Here is a 20,182-nt window from a genome sequence, read left to right as displayed (position 1 = left end):
ATAATACATATACATATAAGCTATATAATAATTGACATAATAAATAATTAAAGAAAAACTTATTCCGGGCAGTCACCTCTAATTTTTTTAATTTATTTTTTACTGTTTAATTAACAAACATAGGGATATGAATGTATAATGGAATTAATGATATATAATTAACAAATACATAATAAGAACCCCCCTAGTACATATCAGAGCTCATTAACTTTGAAATACCAAAAGGATGATTTTTCGATTCAAAGTCTTTAAAGCTGAATATAGGCGTTGTTAGTATTATATTGAACTAAAATTTGCCACAATTCAAAAACAAAAACGAATTCACGCTTAACATTCAAGAATATGATCTGAAAATCCACAAGATATCGATTTTTTACACCTCAAAATGGTTTAAATGAAGGAAACGGTACTAAAAGTTATCAACTTTATATGGTTTAACCAATTGGACGCTTGAAATCATGGCGCATCTAGTGAGCTCTGCTACATACATTGCATATGCAAGCCTTGGAGCATATATGTGTGTGTAATAACGCTATTTTGTGTGTATTTATTTAGTTGTACACTTGTATTTGCATACATAAATACGTTTTCTTTACTCTATACAGATATATACTTTATCCAACTATTAAGCAATAAGTCTAACTATACCCAAGTATCCAATTGAACAGATGTCATAACTTTTCACCAAAAAAATATATTTTCATTTTAATACACATTTTAATTTCTAATGAAATGTAACAAGTTTGCATTGGTAGATGGAAGTTTCATTGAATTGTACTTCTAAGTAGGTTGTAATACAATAATTATTCTTACTTCTTCGAATGTAAGACACACAATTTTGTTTTTGTTTTTAAATAAAAATACAGTTGAACTTCCGTAACTCGAGCTTCTATAACTCGAACTCCTGAATTGGCAAGAGCGTTTAAAGTCAAATTTCATACAAATTTCCTTACATACATAAATCGAACTCCAAGTTGAATTTTTTGGGGAAATCTCACTTTGTAAGCAATTGCACACGCAGTGCCGCGCGTATTTATCCCATTAAATGTTACTATTACAGATTATATTGAGTGGGAAAATGCGATTTGTTTAGCCGGATTTATAACATACGATATTGTAAAACCGAATACTTCAGAGCCAACGAATATGACTCTTACTCTCATGGAAAACGATGAGGATTCTGAAGAAGAAATTATACAACCGCCATCCAAACATGATGTGACTCATTTCTTTGTAATTTTAAATTCCGATTTAAATACGAATATTAATACAACTGACGATCACTACAAACTCTGAACGGATTAGAATCTCTTTTCACTGAAACAAACAAGCAAAAAATATTGTATGTTCAGCCAAAAATTACAGAATACATGTTTTATGTGAAAAAACATAAAACATAAAACTGATTCGAGTTAGGGAAGTTCAATTCCAATTACGCTTAGGAGTATGTTTTTAAAATAATTTTTATATACAAATTATTAATTCTTCTCAGGTTTTAATCAACGCTTAATACGAAAGCAAAAGCGAAAGCTAAAATGTTGTAGTGAGCATATTCTGAATATGGTGAGTTTAGATTAGGAAAACATTTTTTTTTTTGTAGTTTTTATGCTACTTTCAAATCGTGTGCCAACATTTATACATTATTTTACACAATATTTTCAATCGATTTATATCTAATTGTCTGTATGTACACTGTTTTTACTGGTATCTAAATTCATACATATGTAGATTTTATTAACTATTATTCTAATATTATTAACTAATAGTATTATTTACTCTACTGCTAAATCCTTTCTGCCTAACCTTTTAATGTGAATAGATATTTTAGTTTATTTCATAGTATGTGTTTAAATTATGAATATTTTTGTGTAGAAAATTTTAAAGACAATAAACGTTTTAAGTAAAGTTTAATATCAGTTTCAAGTGGAATTATTCGCATAACCATAAACACGCTAGTTTTTGTAATACATTTTTGCAAGTTTTTTAACTAAATGTACATGCTCATATGCACATACTCATATGTAATTGCACTGTTATTTACACATTTTATTTTTCGCCGTTCGAGAGATTAATCACAGTTTGTTTTGGGGTTTTAATCTTATAAAATATGAATGCATAAATATGTACAAATTATTGTTTCATTTCACTCATTTATTGCGCAAATATGTTTTTCATTAAACGTATTACTGAAAGTCTTTTTAAATTTTCAAAGTTACAAGGATCTCAACATATTACACCCATATATGGTACCGCAACAATTAAGGTCGGCTTTGCAGATATTGGCGTAATGTATTTGACCCATAAGGCATATTCTGTTGCTGAGTTGCAGTGTAGAATTTTCACAAAAAAAGATATGAATATACAGCAATTTGTTTTGGAGTTATTTCATGATGTTCGCTTTTTATTGCTCCGTTTTCTTAATCAAGTTTTAAACAAAATTTTAACAAATACAAGTCTTACTCATATAATATTCTACTAAAAGTAAAAAAACAAATTGGCATACATTGTAAATTGTTTGATTTTTGATTTCCATTTTGAAACCTGCAGTTTTACTACAAGTCGAAATTTTTCAAAAATACATGCATTACAATTTCATTAAGGAAAAAAAGTAAATATGCGTAAATATGAAATTGAGGAACACTTTAGTTTATATATCAAAGTTCGATTGTGACATACGTATAACTATCTTTCAAAGTAAACATAACTTAACAAATAGTAAAAATAAATTAAAAGGCATACTATAGGCAGGATATAATTTAGCAGTAGAGTAACTATTATCCCGTCCCGTGCTTGCCGTTCTCGAACAAACCTTTCTTGAAAAAAGGTGACAGCTGAGACAGAGTAGCACGGGTGAGGCCCGGCCCGCCGGGTCCCTCATAAATAGGACATTGCGGAATTTTCGTGCAGACTACAAACAAACGTCGCAAATACAGTTCGAGTAGTCGTCTTCGATGCTTAGCCACCGATTCACTGTTCGATGAGAATATCTCACGTCTTGGAAAGGGTAGGGCGCTGATCTACAATATACATCAGGAATTATAATATTTTGAATTGTAGCATTTGTGTTTATTATGATTATACTTACTTTTGCTCCATAGCAATGCTTCATACTCAAGTGTAATTCTCTGAAGCGGCTGTAGCGTCGCAAGATGTTTAGCTTACCATCAGGGAGCGCGATCCGCACTTCATATTCATAATGTGTTTGCTTACCGGCGCCGCGTATCACAAAGCTCGGAATTGTAATGAAGTGTTCTGCTTCGGCTGCAAAAAGAATAAAATGCGGCGAATTTACGATAGCATCACTAACATGAAATAAAGCTGAACTATTTGGATTCTACTTACGAAAATCTCTCATTGAAGGGCAAGAGCGTGTCATACTGGGCACATAGGAGGACTCTTCCATACAATCATTCGCACTTAACTCGTAGCTCATGTCATTATCACGTTGAAAGTATGTACCACACTGATCATTCTCGGCATCACCCGGCGATTCCAGCAACTCCTTTTCCATCGCAATGAGTCTACGTTGCAGTTCCTGTAGTTCCACGATCTGTTCATCTAGTTCCGACTTGCTAACATTCATTTCGAGATTCTTCATAATTAGGGCCTTCTGGTTGGCAATTTTACGTCTAAGCGCGTGCATAGAGCAATATGGTCGTGGCACATCCGAGTTGCGGCCCATTTCACATGATGAACATGATGCGCTATCCTCATCGGATGTACGTACAGCAGCACCATTGAATGTAGAATTTGCGGTCGTTAAATCACTCTCATTTAAGCCAGACTCTTCGCCAAGTCTATTGTTATTATCTTTGGCTCTGCTGGTAACGAAACCATTGTAATACTGCTGTTGCTGTTGAGTCGTTCTCACTGAATCCAAATATACACCGCTATCGCTCATTATCGCCTTTGGAGATGCTGGATTGGACGTTAAATTGTTGTTGCCCATCTCCCTAGTGTCAGATGGGTTGCTTATAATTGATACACTTGAAGACATACCTCTCTCTGTAGTACTTGCATCATCTAAATCTGCTGATGTCGCAGAGAGGGTGCTTAGTGGGCTAATCTGATCGTCGACAATCGTTGGCGAATTAACTGAAATATTTGATTGAGCTGTATGATAGGTATCACTAGCTATATTCGAGTCATCGGTGTTTGTTGAACTGGTTTTTGTCAAATTTAAATTCATTCTGTTAATAAAAAAAGGGAAAATAAATCAGTTACGTAAGCCATTTCGATTTTTTAGGATCCATATTTTCAAATTACTCGAGCTTTTTCTGCCGCATAGCTTCCGAGTTGCTTTCATTTTCTTGACGTTCATTCTGTAATTTCTCTAATTGTAGTTGTATTTGTAAAATTTTTTCATCTACTTGAGCAATTTTCTTTGTACTCTCATTCAGAATACACTCTTTTTCCATGATTTTTTCGTCTAATTTTCGTATTTCGTCATTCTGTAAGCAAACAAAAAAGTATTAGCGAAAACCATCATATAAGACTGTGCCGTTGTATTGGACTTACATTTCTTTTAACTGTGTCCTTAATAAATTGTGATGCAAATAAGTCTAAAGAGTCCGCAACTTGTAGTAATAATTGATCCGATAGTGGAGTGAACTCTTCTATTTTCATGCCAATCTAGAAATAAATTAATAGTTGTTTACTGATTTCATAAAAAATAAAAATTTTTTATATTCGCGGTCCAACTTATGTTATTTTTTATGCTTTCTCTATTAATTGAAACCATAGCACTAACGTTTAAATTTTTAGTAGAGCACAAACCTCGTCTAATTTGCCACAGTCTTGCAATTCCTGCAATTCTTTTGCAACATACTCGGAAAAATCTCGTTTCTTTGAATCGAGCTGCGTTTGAAATGCTGAAATTTGTCTACAGACAATATCAATCTAAAATGAAAAATTAAATAAAGTGTAAAGTAAATAAAACGAAATAAATCAAAAATTATGAAGACAATCGAAAATAACACCTCAAAATTGTTTCATTATTTTTGGATATTTTGTTACAAATAAAATTAAATGATAAAATAAATACAATAAATCAAACATCTCTTAAAACTGCGTGTGACCTGTCTATCTTAAAGATTTGCAATTTTTTCCAGGTTTCAAATAATACATTTAAAAAGTAAACCAAGACTTCTTCTTTTGGTAAAGAACCTCTTTTAACCAGAACTTAGCTGACAGATGACAGTTAACCAGGTATTGAGAAAACGGCACTCAAATGATTTACATATATTCTATCAATTCTTAACTTTTTATTAAAAAATTATTAAAAAATTAATATTTAAATTTGGATTAAGTGTTTTGGATTAATTATAAGATTTCAACAATTTCCAAAATTCTTTAAATAAAAAATTCGCAACCCAAGTTCTACCGCATAAAAAACAGTAACTGCAAAAATAAATCCATTGTAATTAAAATTTTAATACTGACTGTATAAATGAAACTCTTAACAAAAAAATAATATAATAAAAATAATATAATAAAAATAATAACCTAAAAATCAAATTCACAAATGCCGTAAGTCATTTTACGTGTTTTGATTAAGTATACCATTCACTTTCACTTCTTCCCCTCGCATTGCTATTTAAATTTAACGCAACAGTTCTCCCTTTGAATTACCCTTGAACCTAATTATTTTCGTACCTGCACTTTTTCATTATTTTTTTCCCACAACAACATATCTTTTCTGGCAAGTAGTTCCTGCTCCTGACAACGCAATATCTCCAATTTGTCCATTTCTTCAGTTTCCAAGCGTTTCAGCTCATCAGTCAGTTTTCGCACTTTCGCCTTATATTGGTCATGCATTTGCACGCGCTCCTGTTAAAATTATTGAATTTGTTTTAATACAAATTGATAAATAAATTTTTAAATAAATTAAATTTTTGTTGTCCATACTTACTATATTCAACTGTTTTAAGGCATTCTCAATGGTATCGAGTATTTTGCGATTTTCATCTTGTAATTCTGGATCATCGCGTGACATCGGTTTGGTTGGATAGTATTGGCGTTCGGGACGTTTAAATGGTGACGCATTCATGCTACCGCTCATCGAGTCTTCTTCCGAATAAAAGCTAGAGGTAAGCAAATTTTCACGAGATGACGTAATCAAAGACAATCGCGACATGTCGAGTTGTGAGCGACTTAAATCTTTACGCAGCTTTGCCGCTTCCGCTGGATTGTTGAAACGGAAAATATTAGTTCGACCTAGCAAGATAATGTCGCCTTGTGAAATATGGGTTGGCTCATCGATGAGGTGCGCATTGAGCCAGCATTGTGCACCAGGATACGGATGTAATGTTACGATACCCTCTTGCAACACAATTCTACAATGTTGTGCACATATACCATCCCCAATAAGCTCAATATCTTGTGGAGTTTCCGAATCATCAGTACCGATTAGTGTTTCACCCTCCTACAAAGAAAGCAAATATGTTACCAAAATATAGACAAATGCACACATTTTGTACAAATAAATACCTTTAAGCTGTATAAAGTTACACCGGTGGTGACATCGTTATGTATACCGATCAGATGTGGCATTTCCGAGTCTAAAACGACGCCGAGACCGGACTTTCGGAGGCCCAAACTTTTCTGCTCTTGCAAAATTGATTGAGCTTCTTTCCATTTTTCAGTCCATTCTTCAGTCAAAACCTTCTCTTGAGCTTCCTTCTTTTGCAGATCTTCCAGGACTTTCAACGAAGGCTGTACAGTGTTCTAATGGGTATAGTTTTTAGATAAGAAAAACTTAACCTGTGCTGTTATTTTATACTCACAATGTCTCCATTCAACATGGACTTGAGTTTGTTGATCTCTTCACGCAATTCGCGTATCAATTTTACATTAGTGTCTTCGTTAATTGTAGGCTTGTTGATGATATTCTTCGCCCGATTAGCGTAGCGCAATGTGCTTAGCGTTTCACTGTAGTTACAGTCGGCTGGCGAGAGTGCAGCTATCATAATAGTTTTACTATTACCACCTAAACTATCCTTCAAAAGCCATGTGAGAATGGAATCACGGTAGGGAATGTAGAGAACTCGCTTTGTTTGTGCAGGGCTACTCGCTAGCGCGACTGTAGTGGTGCTCGTTTGCTCGGCTAAGGCAGATATTACACTACCCAATGTCACTAAGGACTTATTTATGTGTGCACCCTCTTTAAGACGTTGCCCAGTGGCGCCAGTGGCATTTGCACGTTCACTAAAAAATGGAAATATGTATTTGCAGATATATAAAGGTATTGGTTGTCAAAATCTCAACATTTACCTGCCTGCCAAGTCTACCAAATGGATTTTGGAAACAGTTTCACTCGGCATGTCATTCATAAAAACAGCTTGTACGAAAGTTATAGTGAAAATGGCATGGCTGCGACTACTTGTATCATTCATATTTGTACTGGCAGTGGTACGCTGAATATTACCGCGCGCAATGCATTCCTGAAAAACGGCAATGATTTTTAAAAATATTGGTATTAAAATGTCGTTTGTTTCAATTCAAATTTTAATTAATATAAATCTCCATTACACTTGGGGTTGCGGATTTTTCTACTCAAAAAATTTGAATTAAAACTAATTTTTCAAATTTTAATTGTAATATTGATATTGGATGAAAAATTTAAAATCTAATTTTTAGTCTTATAATATAATAATAGTTGGTATTAAAAATTGTTATTATTATTATTATTATAATTATTATTAATTGAATACAATTACAATTAAAATATATATAAAGCACTAGCTTTTAAGCCATCAGCTTAATATTAAAAATTGTAAAACTTAATATTATAGATTAAATTGAAAATCTAATTTTATGTCCCAAAATCGAGACTTACTGATTAAATTTTCTTTTATTTATCTTTAACTGTTTAATCCTTCATATTTTTTTAGATTTATCATATGTTATGAAATATAAGAAGTAATGTAATGTAATGTACCTGAATTTCCTCAAAATTCGAAACGGCGTGTTGGGAGAGATTTTCGACGTATGGTCCCAATGTACGATGCTCACGAACACGCAATCCGTGCCCAGCACTATGTGGGCCCAATAAATCCTTCACACGTTCATTGTAAATTTCCAAATAACTGGCATGAGTCTTATAGCCTGTACCCGACTCTTGACCAACACGCATGCGTGCAAATAGCTCTTGACATATACGTGGTATCAATCCAGGATTGTCTGGGGTACCCATCATGGTGAATGTTTTTCCCGAGCCAGTTTGACCATAAGCGAAAACGCATGCATTATAACCTGAGAAATTTAATGCATGGAAATTAAGAGAAATGTACATAACAGAAAAAATGTGTATGTTGGTATATATTTAAAATTAAACAGTTTTTGGGTTCACTTTAATGCATATGTGTGTAGGTTAACAAAAATTGAAATCACATCGCGTAGTGTAAAATCTCCACCGCGAATTGCGCATGCGTATTTGCCTTTACGCTTAAGTCATACATTTGTAAGTACTATGTACCATACAAATATGTATGTTTATACATAACATATATACTTATAGGTAGATTATTTACAATATCAGCTTCAAGTGGGCCAGCGAAAGTGCGGAAGCATGGCGGTGTTTAAAACAACGCACTGAATCCAACACGCACAGCTTTTTCGCCAAATATTGTAATGAATGGTATAAGCTATGTACGTGCATCTGTATACATAATAGCAAATCGTGTGCCAATTAGATATACATATGTACCTATAAGCAGGGTTGCGAATTTTTTAATTAACAAATTCAATTTTTAATCCTAAAACAGCAATTGAAAACTGAAAATTTAATTCTTTACTCGCAAAGTCAGAATTAAAAATTGGTCACATATTATTAATTAGAATACATAATAAATAAAAACATGATTTTCTTATCGAAAGCTGCAATGAAAAGGGGAAATATTTGCATATCTCTAACTGAAAAAATATGAATACAAATAAGACAAAATGTTTGATTTTTTTTAATTAAGCTTTCCTTTTAAACATCATCCAACATTTTAGAGCGCAAAGTATGCAAACGCAATATTTAATTAAACATTCTGAAACACTTTTTTATATTATTTTTAGGATTAAAATTTTAATTTTTGTAAATAAAAATGATTTTTAATTTTCTAATACGGTATTTGGCATTTGAAATTAGAAAACTATTTTTTAGTAAAATATTTGGCATTACAAAATATAAAAATTAATTTCAACATTTAAATTAATTTGATTGTATTTTGAATGCATTATTTGTAGTCCAGTATATATGCTACCTACCACTATGAGTGGAGACTTTATATCACAAGAAGCTAAAAACCTTACCTAAATTACAAGTTAATAAGAGCCAGCTACATATATGTATAAATTATATAAATGACAAAATTTCAAATGTTGCCTTTGAGTCTAATAGCCAATTTTCGAAACTTTTTTATAATGAGTGCTTTGGAAATCCTTTGAATCTGTTATTAAAAAGTACTTCCTAATTCGGAAGGTCTGTTAGATGATGAAAGATCCCTTTCACACACCGGCATGTCTAACATTGCATAGTTAATCATTGTTTATATAAATTTACACTTTGGTCTGAAAATTTGTTGGTCCTAAAAATTAACTCTTTTAAAAAGTAACTGTATAGTTATCTAATCATTACTACTTAGTTTAACTCACAGGTTTAAATTACCGACTATGTTCTGTGTGCAATTTTTTTGTTCTAAATGTAATGGAATATAGTAGTGTGATGACAGTTTGTAGTTGTTAAAAAACACTACCTAAATATTTTGAATATATGACTATTATTTTCTTGCACTAAAGGGCATGCTCGTTGAATTACAGATTTCATAATTTTTATTATAAAAATATTAAAACATTATTTAGCAATGTCTACCTAAAAGGAATGTATGTACATATGTAATTAAATGGCTCATAACCAATTTGATTTCTTCTTTATGAAGTGAAAAGCGCAACAATTTTCAAGTCACACGCTTTTTTATATTCAGGTTATTCAAGTACAAAAAATTTATATTTTACTTTTTCCACGATTGTTTGTTAGTAGGAGGAACAAGTTCATTACCCTACTTGTTTGCCTTTTTATACTAGAAAGCTCTAACAAGATATAAAGTCGACAAAAGTGGTTACGATGACTACATTCATTCCAGTTTTTTCGTAAATATCTCTATATATTTTAAATATTATCTTAATTTCTCATCTAGTCTCTTATGGAATGGTAATTCTATTTTGAATGGCGGCTAAATTCACAAAAAACTCAATCACGCGCTGTTGTTAATGATAGTATGATCTCATCAGAGAGAGAGTTTCTCCGCATTGTCATTGTGGTGCTAGGAAGTATACGCGTTCACCAAATATTAAATTATGAGTGGTTTTAGAAGTACAATAAAAAGTAAAAAATGGTAATCAATGCAATATTATAGATACTCAAATTAATCAAAAATGTGTTTGTAAATACTTAATGCTTGTGTAACTATAAATATACAAACATACATATGTATATCTCTATATAGAGCCCGGCATTTTTAAAATTGCAGAGCATCCATCTAGCGTTGTGTAGATACTCTACTGAATAATATATGAAACTTTCAAAATTAGTCAATTGGGAAAAAGGTTGTGAGAGCGTTCCTTGAATTCGGAAATTACATTTCCAATCAATTGAATTTAGGCGTTATTATCCACTGTCGTATAAAAAATATTTTATTAAATATTCCATTTCAAAATTAATTATAAAATTGATTTCGGTTATCGAAGACCAATCATATAACTTTTGTAGATGTATAAATATTCTCTTAACTATTTTTGAGATAATTCTACATTAATACCGGCTACGTAGATCCGAAAATATTAATGCCGGTTTTATAAACAAAAAAAATTTAATTTATTAAGCTTTCATTAAAATTCTAATAACGTTTTTGATTACAGTTTGATTACAGTTTGCGTACACATATACACATACAAGTATGTGTACAAACAACGGCGACAAATATTATAACTTTTACATTTTGTTGTAATATTCATACGCACATTGGTTAAATTTCGACAGCGTACGTGCAGCGTGTGACTCTTCGGTGTGTTACATTGCAATTCTGTTCACATAGTTATGCAATTAAAATATAAATCACTGCTCCTTTCTATGTTCAACATTTGTTTTACTCACCTTCGTAAGCACAGTCGATGACATCTGTGCCCAGATCGCTGTAAACCTCCTCTTGCGTTGCAAAGTGACTGTCATGCTCATCAAATGACCAGTAAGAGTAGTCAAATGTGAAGTCATGATGATTATCGCGTCCAACGTCGCGTATGGATTGCAATTTTGGTTTTAAGAGGCGTGTTTTCTTACCATCCATTTGCACAATGAGCTGAGCATCCATATCGTTTTCACTATAATTAAACATGATAACTTGTATTAAATCTATGCAATAGCTAAAATTATATTTTACATATCTTTCACTTTTAAATAGTTTCACGTACAAACATATAAACAAACGTTTTTGCTATTAAAATTTTTAAAACCTTTAAGTACTTCATGCCATTTACTTATATTTTTCATAGATTGGGAAAATTAGGTAAATACATGATAACTCGCTAACTTCAATGGTGCATTTCTAATAGAATAAAATATTATAAAAGATCTTTATCTTGATGTAGATCGGTCAGTTTGTGTGACAACTTTATGCTATAGTGGTCCGATCTAAACTTATTGTTTGGAAATGGTAGCGGTGCCTTGGACAACAAACTACATATGTCAAAAATAATTTGCAAAGTTTCCATATTAGAATTTGACTAAGGGTCTGATATCGGCGATTCCGACAAATGAGCACTTTCTAAGAAAGATTGCAATGTGTGCATAATTTTAGTTTGATATTTCTAAAACTGGGGGACTAACTCTCATATATGGTATATCAAAGCGGACATGGCTAAATCGATATATATGTATATATAAACTTCCGAGGTTTTTTCTCTGTGTTACAAGTTGTGTAAAAAACTTAATATAATACTGGAATAATTAACTTCATTATTATTTTAATGAAACATTATAAAATATTTTTAAATAGGTTCTGGTGTTCTGAAACCATATTTTTAGCGGGATTTTAAATCTCGATCCATATCATCTGTCCGAACCAATGGTTCTGTAGGTGTCAGTGAGTGCTTCGTAAACTGAACCAAACCGAATTTACAAATATGTATCTGAAAATTTGTACGGTATGCAATTTGTTTTTATTTGAATTTCCTCAATTTATAAAAGATGGAGATTACATTAGATGATAAACTTGAGATTTTACATCAATAATACGTCAATAACTATTACAAACAAATAAAGTACATAAAAGTTCAGAGAGACATGATAACCTAAATAAACTAAGCTGGTACAAAATACTTTTTCAAATGAGAATATAGAATGTTAATATGACTTTATTATGCCGTACGTGTAGACAGAAGACGGATATATCGCTATACAATTTTAAGGTAAAAATAGTTTTTTTTTCAAATAAATGTACAAATATATTTTTATTAATATTTTTTAAAGAATTCTTTATATATTATAATTATTACTAATAGCATAAATCTGTAAGGTTCAACACAATTTTTTCTATCAAATTTTATTTTAAAAAACATATGTTCCCACGTATGCTTTTAGTCTTAAAGATGTTTGTGTATACAAACCTGAATACGTGCGGACAAACAAATAAAGTATACTTAATTAGCATTCGCAGATTTGTTTGGCATAGGTGTGCATTGGGCATGTTTTTATGTTAGTAATGCGTTACCTAATTATAACCTCTATATCAAAATTTTTTTTAATAATGACCATAGCAAGATTTATAATTGGAACTACGTATAAAAATTAGCACATACATACGGGCTAGCTATGCAAATATGTAAATGAAGGTACGTACCGCGCATTAAAGGGGCGAACACGAACAGCAACCTTTAGTGACGACATCTTTGAGTTGTTTTGTTGTAGAAGATTCGGTTTCCCAAACAAGTTTACACTTCTCTGAGTTGTTGCGGAATACGTATAGTTAAGAGTGAAAAAAATAACTATACAATTTTTTTATAAGTCTTCAAACGCAGCTCAACAAAATGTGGGTAATGATTAGGTGAAGATTCCGTTTTAAAGGCACAGTAGTTTTTTTAAGGAAGGACGGTAAAATGGGTTTTGCAAAACTTGGGTTTGCATTAACTTTAAATCAATTTACATAATTATTGGCTTAATTTGTCAATTTCGGTATCAATAATGGTAATTGTAAAAATCTTTATTTGATTATATGCTTATTGTTTTAAACAAAACTTTTTTACACTTGTTTCGTATATGTTTTAAATATATTTTGGTTTCTTTTCTCATATTTTGATTCTCTTTATCTACCCCTCCTTCGTGTGCTCTAACTATAGGCATTTTTCACAGATTCTATATTTCATCAACAAAATCGATTTAAACCGCACTATATAATTTAGCAAAATATTTCAATATTAGCAAATCACATTCTACATAATTAAGCAACACAAAAGAAGCTGGTAGAAAAATAAGTTTAAATTTTATTTAATGCAAGCCACGTTACTCCGCTATACACTGGCGTTCACCGCCACCCAAAAAATTAACTGACGATTCAGTCGCGAAGGCATACACGATGACTATGCTCTAAACTTCCCAACATTCGCGTTGTACTAATGATTCATTCAGTCGGCTCCTCCGCCTCTTTGGATTCATTTCGGAAGCAAACTTCGCTGATATTATTAACGCCAATTTGCTTTGTATCTCTTTATATTTCTACTTGTCTACTCAACTTTTCGTTTTTGTTTTGGTTTTTGCTTCGTTGCGTTGTGTGCTGTTTTTACATTTGTTGACTTCATCTGTACGCTAGAGTTGCCAGTAGCGTACTACTACTACTATTAAATATTTAGTATTTCTTTTTATCCTCAGAGAAATATTATGGGATAGTAGGGTTAATTCTTGTTAACCAAGACCCTTTTTTATAATTTTTTAATAAACTAGTAAAATCTCTTTTTAACAATACCAATTCTATATTATATAACCTTTGAAGAATGAAGAATCAAAATCTCACTGAGATATAGTAATAATAGAAAAATTGAATTGCGATACCAATCTTGGGGGGATCATAACGCGGTTCTGAATCATTTGAATAAAAAAATCAAAAATATATCGTTAGACAATCGCTTTGATCAGATAACGCAGGGAATATAAGAAAAACTTCGTAAATTTTGCAAGAGTTGACTTAAAATTAAGATACAACTTTTTTGAGATATTATGTATTTATTTAAGTCAAAAAAGCCTAACCTCCTGCTTAACGATTCTCAAAGCAACTGAAGGTTTTAGGATTTGCATAAATATAGCGTGGAAATCGCTATTACAAGAACTTACAACCCACCGACTGGTAATGATTTACACTAATATAATATATACGAAAATCGTATATTTAAGTTTGTTGGTCATTCATAAGCTAATAGTCAGTGCAACAAAGAGTATCGTAAAAGTATGAAATTTGAATCTTGCAAATTATTTGTATTCTTCTTAACCTTTAACTTAAGAGGTCAAATTTCGAAACGTAGATTTAGAGGTAGTAGTAAATTTTACACCATTTTGATTGTTAAAATTTATTAGAGATTTTTTTATTATAATACTTACAAATTTCATCAAACTGATTTAAATTAATTCTAATTACTGTATTTGGAAAGAAAATCTTAAACTCTTTGTATTTTTTTGAAAAATTTGTCGTTTATTTTAGGAGCCTTTTTTAGGATTATGAGAAAATCAAAACACAAGGTGTAAAATTTACTACCACGTCATTAGTTAAAGGTTAAAATGTGTACCACTTACATATTTCATTTGTTTATATATATATACGTACATACATATATTTTCCCAATTAACTGTTTTACTGCAGGCAAGAAGTTCTAAGCCAGGGAATTTTTTCAAAATTAATTGCCAAATTTTTCCCTCTACTGCTTTCTGAGTATTTTCCATAACAAGCACACCTTGTTAAAAAATCTAAACGACATATGACCTCTGTGTAAAAAATGTATCAACAAAAGCAAGACGCTATATAATTATTAAAGGCAAATACGGTTTCCATTACTAACACCCAGAAATCTAAAAATATACCATATACTTTTACAAATTTATATTCTTTGATTTATATAATTTATATATTTTTTTCCAATTTATATCTTTATGTAAAAATATAGAAAGGTCCGAAATTAAAAGTCTCATTAAAGAAGAAGTTGAAAAAATAATAATAAATAAAATTAAAAGTAACGGTGCCCAATATCAATATTTTGAAATTCATCACATAAGTATGTACATCATACATATGTATTTGTGTAATGTTTTAGAAGAGTTGAGTTTCAATCTCAAATATATGAGTCATTTAATTTGTGAAACCATTCCAAAGCATATTCGTATCCTAAAAATGTTGCTGCATTTACAGGCATTGCACGAACCACTAACATCCAACTGCCACGGAATAAACGGCGCCATCCATATAGCTACATATATAAACAAGCGTACAATTATTAAATGATTGATAAAAATGTGCAAAATTTTTTCGAAAAAGGCTTACTTTGAAATTTTTCACCAAACAATGCCTGATGTTACGGTATTGTTTATTACTCTCCGCTTGCATTATAGTCTTCACCACATCGAAAGGAATCACACACACCCATGAAAGAATACCAGCCCAAGCGCCCGCCAATGTTGTCACCAGAAAGTCAACATTAGAACCTTCATTTGACCTTCGACGTTTACGGACTAACGGTGTAGTTTCTAGAAAGTCAACAGTTTGACGGTACACCATCATATAAATACCGTAAGGAAACACATCGCTATAAAATTCGAAGTATTAGCGTGTTTAAACATTAATTAAAATATTATGTAGTTATTACCGACACATCATAGGTAACAAGCCTCTGTACAATCCAGAAACTCCGTCAACTTTTATAACTTTTTTAAAAACACCCCACGGTGTTCGCCTTTGTCCGAAAATATATTCATTATAATCTATTTGTAAAACATTAACATATATAGATTAATATTTTTCATTTCAGAAGCATTCAGTCTATTTCGCTCAGCACTTACAACAATGTGTCTGAAGCCTCACTTTGACCAACTCAATAGGACATGCTATAAAAGATTGGACAAAGCCGGCAATGGATCCAGCAATGAACATATTTTGATACTCCAACTGTTCGCGCTGATAATCACTGTGGCAAACCCGGCGTAGTTGTCTCAAATGATTGCCATAGATACCGAAGAGTATTGAATTAATGGCGCCGGTTGTGACGAACGGAAATAGCATCCCTCTGTAAAAGCCATTTAACTTTGAAAAGTTTATTTGAATATTAAGCTTTTCTACTCGTACATATGTATGTATATATGTATATTTGATTGCAGATAGTATATGCTGTGCACTTAAGTGATCACAAGAACTTACCCCATTGTTACGATTGTAGATTTGACGTATAGCCTTTGGTACTGATGAATTCGAAGCTTGTTGCCATGTTTTAATAGTGTCCAAAGGATGACCGATGAGAACACCGCATGCCCCTATCAAATTAATTTTTTTTTAATGAATTTTCCTCCATTATTACTCTATTTTTATTAGGCATAAATATGATTCGCTTTTACTAATTATAAAATATAATCGTTAAATCTACATAAGAGAAAGTAAGCCCAAATTTTCTGTAAAGATGGTATGAATTTTGGCTATAATATACCCTGAACAGAGTATTTTTGCTTTGAAGTTTATAATATCCAGTGGGAAACTTTGGAGACACTATAAAGTATATACATACATATATAAATTACGCAGCTCTACAAAAATGAAAAAAGATATCCAGGGATCTTAGCGAATTTTGATGCTTCGATTGCTTTTTTCTTCACAAAATAATCGTTAAACGTGAATTTTCGTAATAAAGTTGAATGATTTGTAAACTTTGCCAAACAATACTAACAAAAAAAAAAAACGATTACAGCTTAACACGACTCACGCGTAATCTGTCTAAAAAGGCTATTGAAAAATGTACATCCATTTGGATCACCCCTTATATCAAAACCCGACCTTATATCTAGGGCAACAAAACCACTGTAGATCAGTGTCACAAACTTACCGAACAAAAACAAAAGGTAGAAATCTTATTATACCATCTTATGTTTTATTAAATACACTAGTGTAGTGTATTATAGTTTCGTTGTAGCCGTACGTATAGTTGAAATTTTTTCATGTTTTAGGTTTCCTTAAAGGGTTTAGAGTTTATTTAAAATTTTCTCACTCTCCAAACTTTTATGCTTCCTAAACCGTATTTGACATTTTTCCACATTTACTTGCTCCGATTTCAACCAAAATTTAAACATACTATCTTTGCCCCCCTATAAATATGAATTTGTCTATTGCAATTATTATTTAAAGAGCGTATTGTAAATTTTTGATTATGCCATAGATTGCTTTTGAACGGACGGCTTACCGTAGATATTCACTATTTGCAATATTCTACAAATGTATGTATGTATATATTTAGACTCTAGTTGTTGGTGCGACCACCTACAGCGGACATATTTACATACATATTGGGCAGATGTCAATCCTTATTTAATTAACACGAACTATTTGTAAAACATTAATTTCTAAGTGATCTGTGCACACACTAATATGAGTATAGTATATATGTACATACATATGTACATACCTCCATACATTTATACTCTTGCAACATGTTGCACAGAGTATAATAGTTTTGTTCACCTAACGATTCTACGTATCACTTAAAAGTAATCGAGATAGATATAGGGTGATATATATAAATGATCAGGATGACGAGCTGAGTTGAAATCCGGGATCGTCTCCTATACCACTAAACAACCAAATTTGCCTAGCACAAATATTATAATAACTCTTACTGACAGTGTGCAAATTAATGAAATCGGTACTATTAGAAACTACGCAATAAATCAAGAACTAAATAAGACATAGACATTAAATTTTACCTCCCATATAGTATGAGATGGCCTTTTAGGAGCCGGTGTAAAAATTGGAGGATGGACGTGGCACCGTCCACTTTATGGTGAAACCAAATATATGTATCTTGACCCGACCGATTAAACCAAATTTAGCACATGGCTTTCTTCCCATGCCTACTTTCCATAAAGCACAATTTTAAATTCCATTTGATTCTTTCACTTTCCAGTACACAAATCAAGAATTATTTTAACGGGCTAAAACTTTGCACTAATAATTCCTTTAAAGTATGCTACCTTATGACCAAAAATTCGCCAAAACCAACCAAAATTGTGCACGCCCCTAGGTACCGAAATTGTAGACCACAGTATTTATTGTGGTTGTTGACCGAAAATATCGGTCAATGAATGGTATATACATTTGAAATTCAGAGAGAAACCAAATATGCAAATTATCTTACTAAAATTAAAAGAGCGTATTTTATTCATAACAGTGTATCTTTGTGCCTAATATGGATAAAATTGGGCGAAAACTTGGCCTAGCCCCCATTAAACTACTATCAGGATTTTAGAAGATCCGGCTAACTTTACTCCATAATATTGGTGATTGTATGTGAAGTACCTTAACGTAACCCTGGGAACATTTTTTTAGTATGTGGCATGATAATAGTTAGTTAATATATAAAATTGGGTCGATATTACCCCCAACTCCCACATACTACTTGCAATGATTTTCGTTTTTCTAAAAAACCTTATGCCGAATACTGATGCAATACTGACCGACACAGTGTTAGAATTATATGTATATATTATATGCGTATATAAAATTGTTTGGATTCCGATCCTCTATCTGATTTTTTACACCTTAAGGAATTTCCCTGGCTATTAATTCTCGCAAATTGCAAAAGTATAAAATGTTCGGTTGCACTCGAACTTAGCCCATCTTCACTTGTTTAATTCATAATTTCATTTACAAGTGTGCACAAGAAAATTGAAGAATTCGAATTCTAGCACCTGTTAAAAAAAAAACAATAAGAAAAATATTTATGCGATACGATGCGGCCACATGTTAATCAACAGATGTATGTAAGTACGTTGGTAGATATGTATGTAAGTATGTCAGTGTGGGTAGAAACCGCAATTAGAAGAGTGCCTCAGAGAAAGTAGGTTTCTATTTCAAATGCCAAAAGATCAGGGGCGCCAGTCATGAACTTGAACAAGTGTGCAGGCGGATGAAAAGCGAATACTGAAAATACGATGCCCGAACACGTGTAGCGGCGATGGATCGTTTTCGGGAGGCTAGACAATTTTTGAATTTCATTAACTTAAGCGAGCGCATTTGTGTGTATTTGTGGATGTAATGTAATTGCAGTTTGCAATTTAATTGTTTGCGCTCCTACTCACATACATACATACATACGTTTGTATGAACATTTGTGTAACGGCACATGTGTTACATTGCATCACAATTTAATCAATAGCGAAAATTGTATGAATATAGGACCAATTCAAGAAATTAAATAAATTAGTACGCAATTTATTGAATACAAGTAATATTTAAATATTGATTATTTTACACTTTTACTCACCACCCACGCAACCAGCGCCAAAATCGTCCAATTTCATTGTAAGTGCGCTGTTGAGCAATTTCAAAATAAAATCTACGTATTCCAAGTAAAATCCTGTTTTTAGAAAATTTAACTATTCCATAAATGCTGTCGCTTTTCCGCTTTCACATCACATGTACACAAACTGACTTTCCACCATTAATTAATATTTTTTTCGCTTCGACCCGATATCTGGTGGTATTGTTGCACACAAACCTATAGAGCACGAGAATAAATGATGCACTGTCAGGTATTCAAGAGTGATTGTTGCAACATGTCAAATACAAATACGAAATAAGCGCAATGCATTTTTCAAACTTTCAAAAGCTTTGCAAGCTTAACTGCTTTCCGTCACAAAGCGCTTCCTTACTTCGCGCAATATGTGATCAATTCGTTCTAATTTAGGAACATTTGTACACGATTCTGAGGCAAATTTGCTTTCTAATTTATGTATGTGCCTCAATTTGAACCATATGATCAAAATTAACCCGGACTGACGAAAAATCAACATTTTCACATATTTTAATACAAATCTTCATTATCGCCTTCAAAATATAAACACGCCAACGCTCAACTTGGAGTTTGATGGCCTTCGGTACCTTCAGCAAAATTTAATCGGTTG

General features: G+C 32.0%; 2 protein-coding genes across 4 annotated transcripts; both read right to left on the bottom strand.

The window, feature by feature from the left end:
* Nucleotides 1–674: 674 nt before the first annotated feature.
* LOC105227593 (kinesin-like protein Klp98A) lies at nt 675–13,750 on the bottom strand. The gene is made up of 14 exons (XM_011207012.4): nt 12,882–13,750; nt 11,141–11,364; nt 7,940–8,253; nt 7,273–7,442; nt 6,786–7,206; nt 6,490–6,726; nt 5,912–6,424; nt 5,656–5,829; nt 4,777–4,899; nt 4,519–4,632; nt 4,267–4,451; nt 3,343–4,190; nt 3,086–3,261; nt 675–3,017 (listed from the first exon to the last, which is right to left on the bottom strand). Exons 1-14 carry the CDS (start codon nt 12,926–12,928, stop codon nt 2,775–2,777), a joined length of 3,789 nt encoding a protein of 1,262 aa, XP_011205314.1. The 5' UTR covers nt 12,929–13,750; the 3' UTR covers nt 675–2,774.
* A 1,360-nt stretch (nt 13,751–15,110) lies between these two features.
* Nucleotides 15,111–19,850, bottom strand: LOC105227591 (solute carrier family 25 member 45). 3 transcript variants are annotated; one of them, XM_049461215.1, is made up of 6 exons: nt 19,531–19,850; nt 16,434–16,546; nt 16,079–16,302; nt 15,886–16,000; nt 15,564–15,825; nt 15,111–15,489 (listed from the first exon to the last, which is right to left on the bottom strand). In XM_049461215.1, exons 2-6 carry the CDS (start codon nt 16,436–16,438, stop codon nt 15,355–15,357), a joined length of 741 nt encoding a protein of 246 aa, XP_049317172.1. In that variant the 5' UTR covers nt 16,439–16,546; nt 19,531–19,850; the 3' UTR covers nt 15,111–15,354. The 3 variants fall into 3 exon arrangements, with proteins under 3 accessions (XP_049317172.1, XP_011205313.1, XP_011205312.1); XM_011207011.4 differs by having other exon boundaries at nt 19,543–19,850; XM_011207010.4 differs by having other exon boundaries at nt 16,079–16,319; nt 19,543–19,848.
* Nucleotides 19,851–20,182: the final 332 nt, after the last annotated feature.

The sequence above is a fragment of the Bactrocera dorsalis genome, unplaced genomic scaffold (assembly GCF_023373825.1).
Source record: "Bactrocera dorsalis isolate Fly_Bdor unplaced genomic scaffold, ASM2337382v1 BdCtg013, whole genome shotgun sequence".
In the NCBI taxonomy this organism is placed as follows: Eukaryota; Metazoa; Arthropoda; class Insecta; order Diptera; family Tephritidae; genus Bactrocera; species Bactrocera dorsalis.
The sequence above is the reverse complement of the archived record's forward strand: the minus strand, read 5'-3'. Positions and strand labels throughout refer to the sequence as shown.

Bases quoted from the DNA above. Each gene is read 5' to 3' on its own strand.
- LOC105227593 (XM_011207012.4), bottom strand. From the start codon at position 12,928: ATGTCGTCACTAAAGGTTGCTGTTCGTGTTCGCCCCTTTAATGCGCG. The intron at 6,727-6,785 runs GTGAGTATAAAA...TATACCCATTAG, and splicing joins CCATGTTGAATGGAGACATT to AACACTGTACAGCCTTCGTT. The intron at 4,900-5,655 runs GTACGAAAATAA...TTTTCATTTTAG, and splicing joins AAAATAATGAAAAAGTGCAG to ATTGATATTGTCTGTAGACA.
- LOC105227591 (XM_011207010.4), bottom strand. From the start codon at position 19,579: ATGAAATTGGACGATTTTGGCGCTGGTTGCGTGGGTG. The intron at 16,547-19,542 runs GTGAGTAAAAGT...TTAATTTGATAG, and splicing joins TGGCGCTGGTTGCGTGGGTG to GGGCATGCGGTGTTCTCATC. The intron at 15,490-15,563 runs GTAAGCCTTTTT...TTATATATGTAG, and splicing joins GTTTGGTGAAAAATTTCAAA to CTATATGGATGGCGCCGTTT.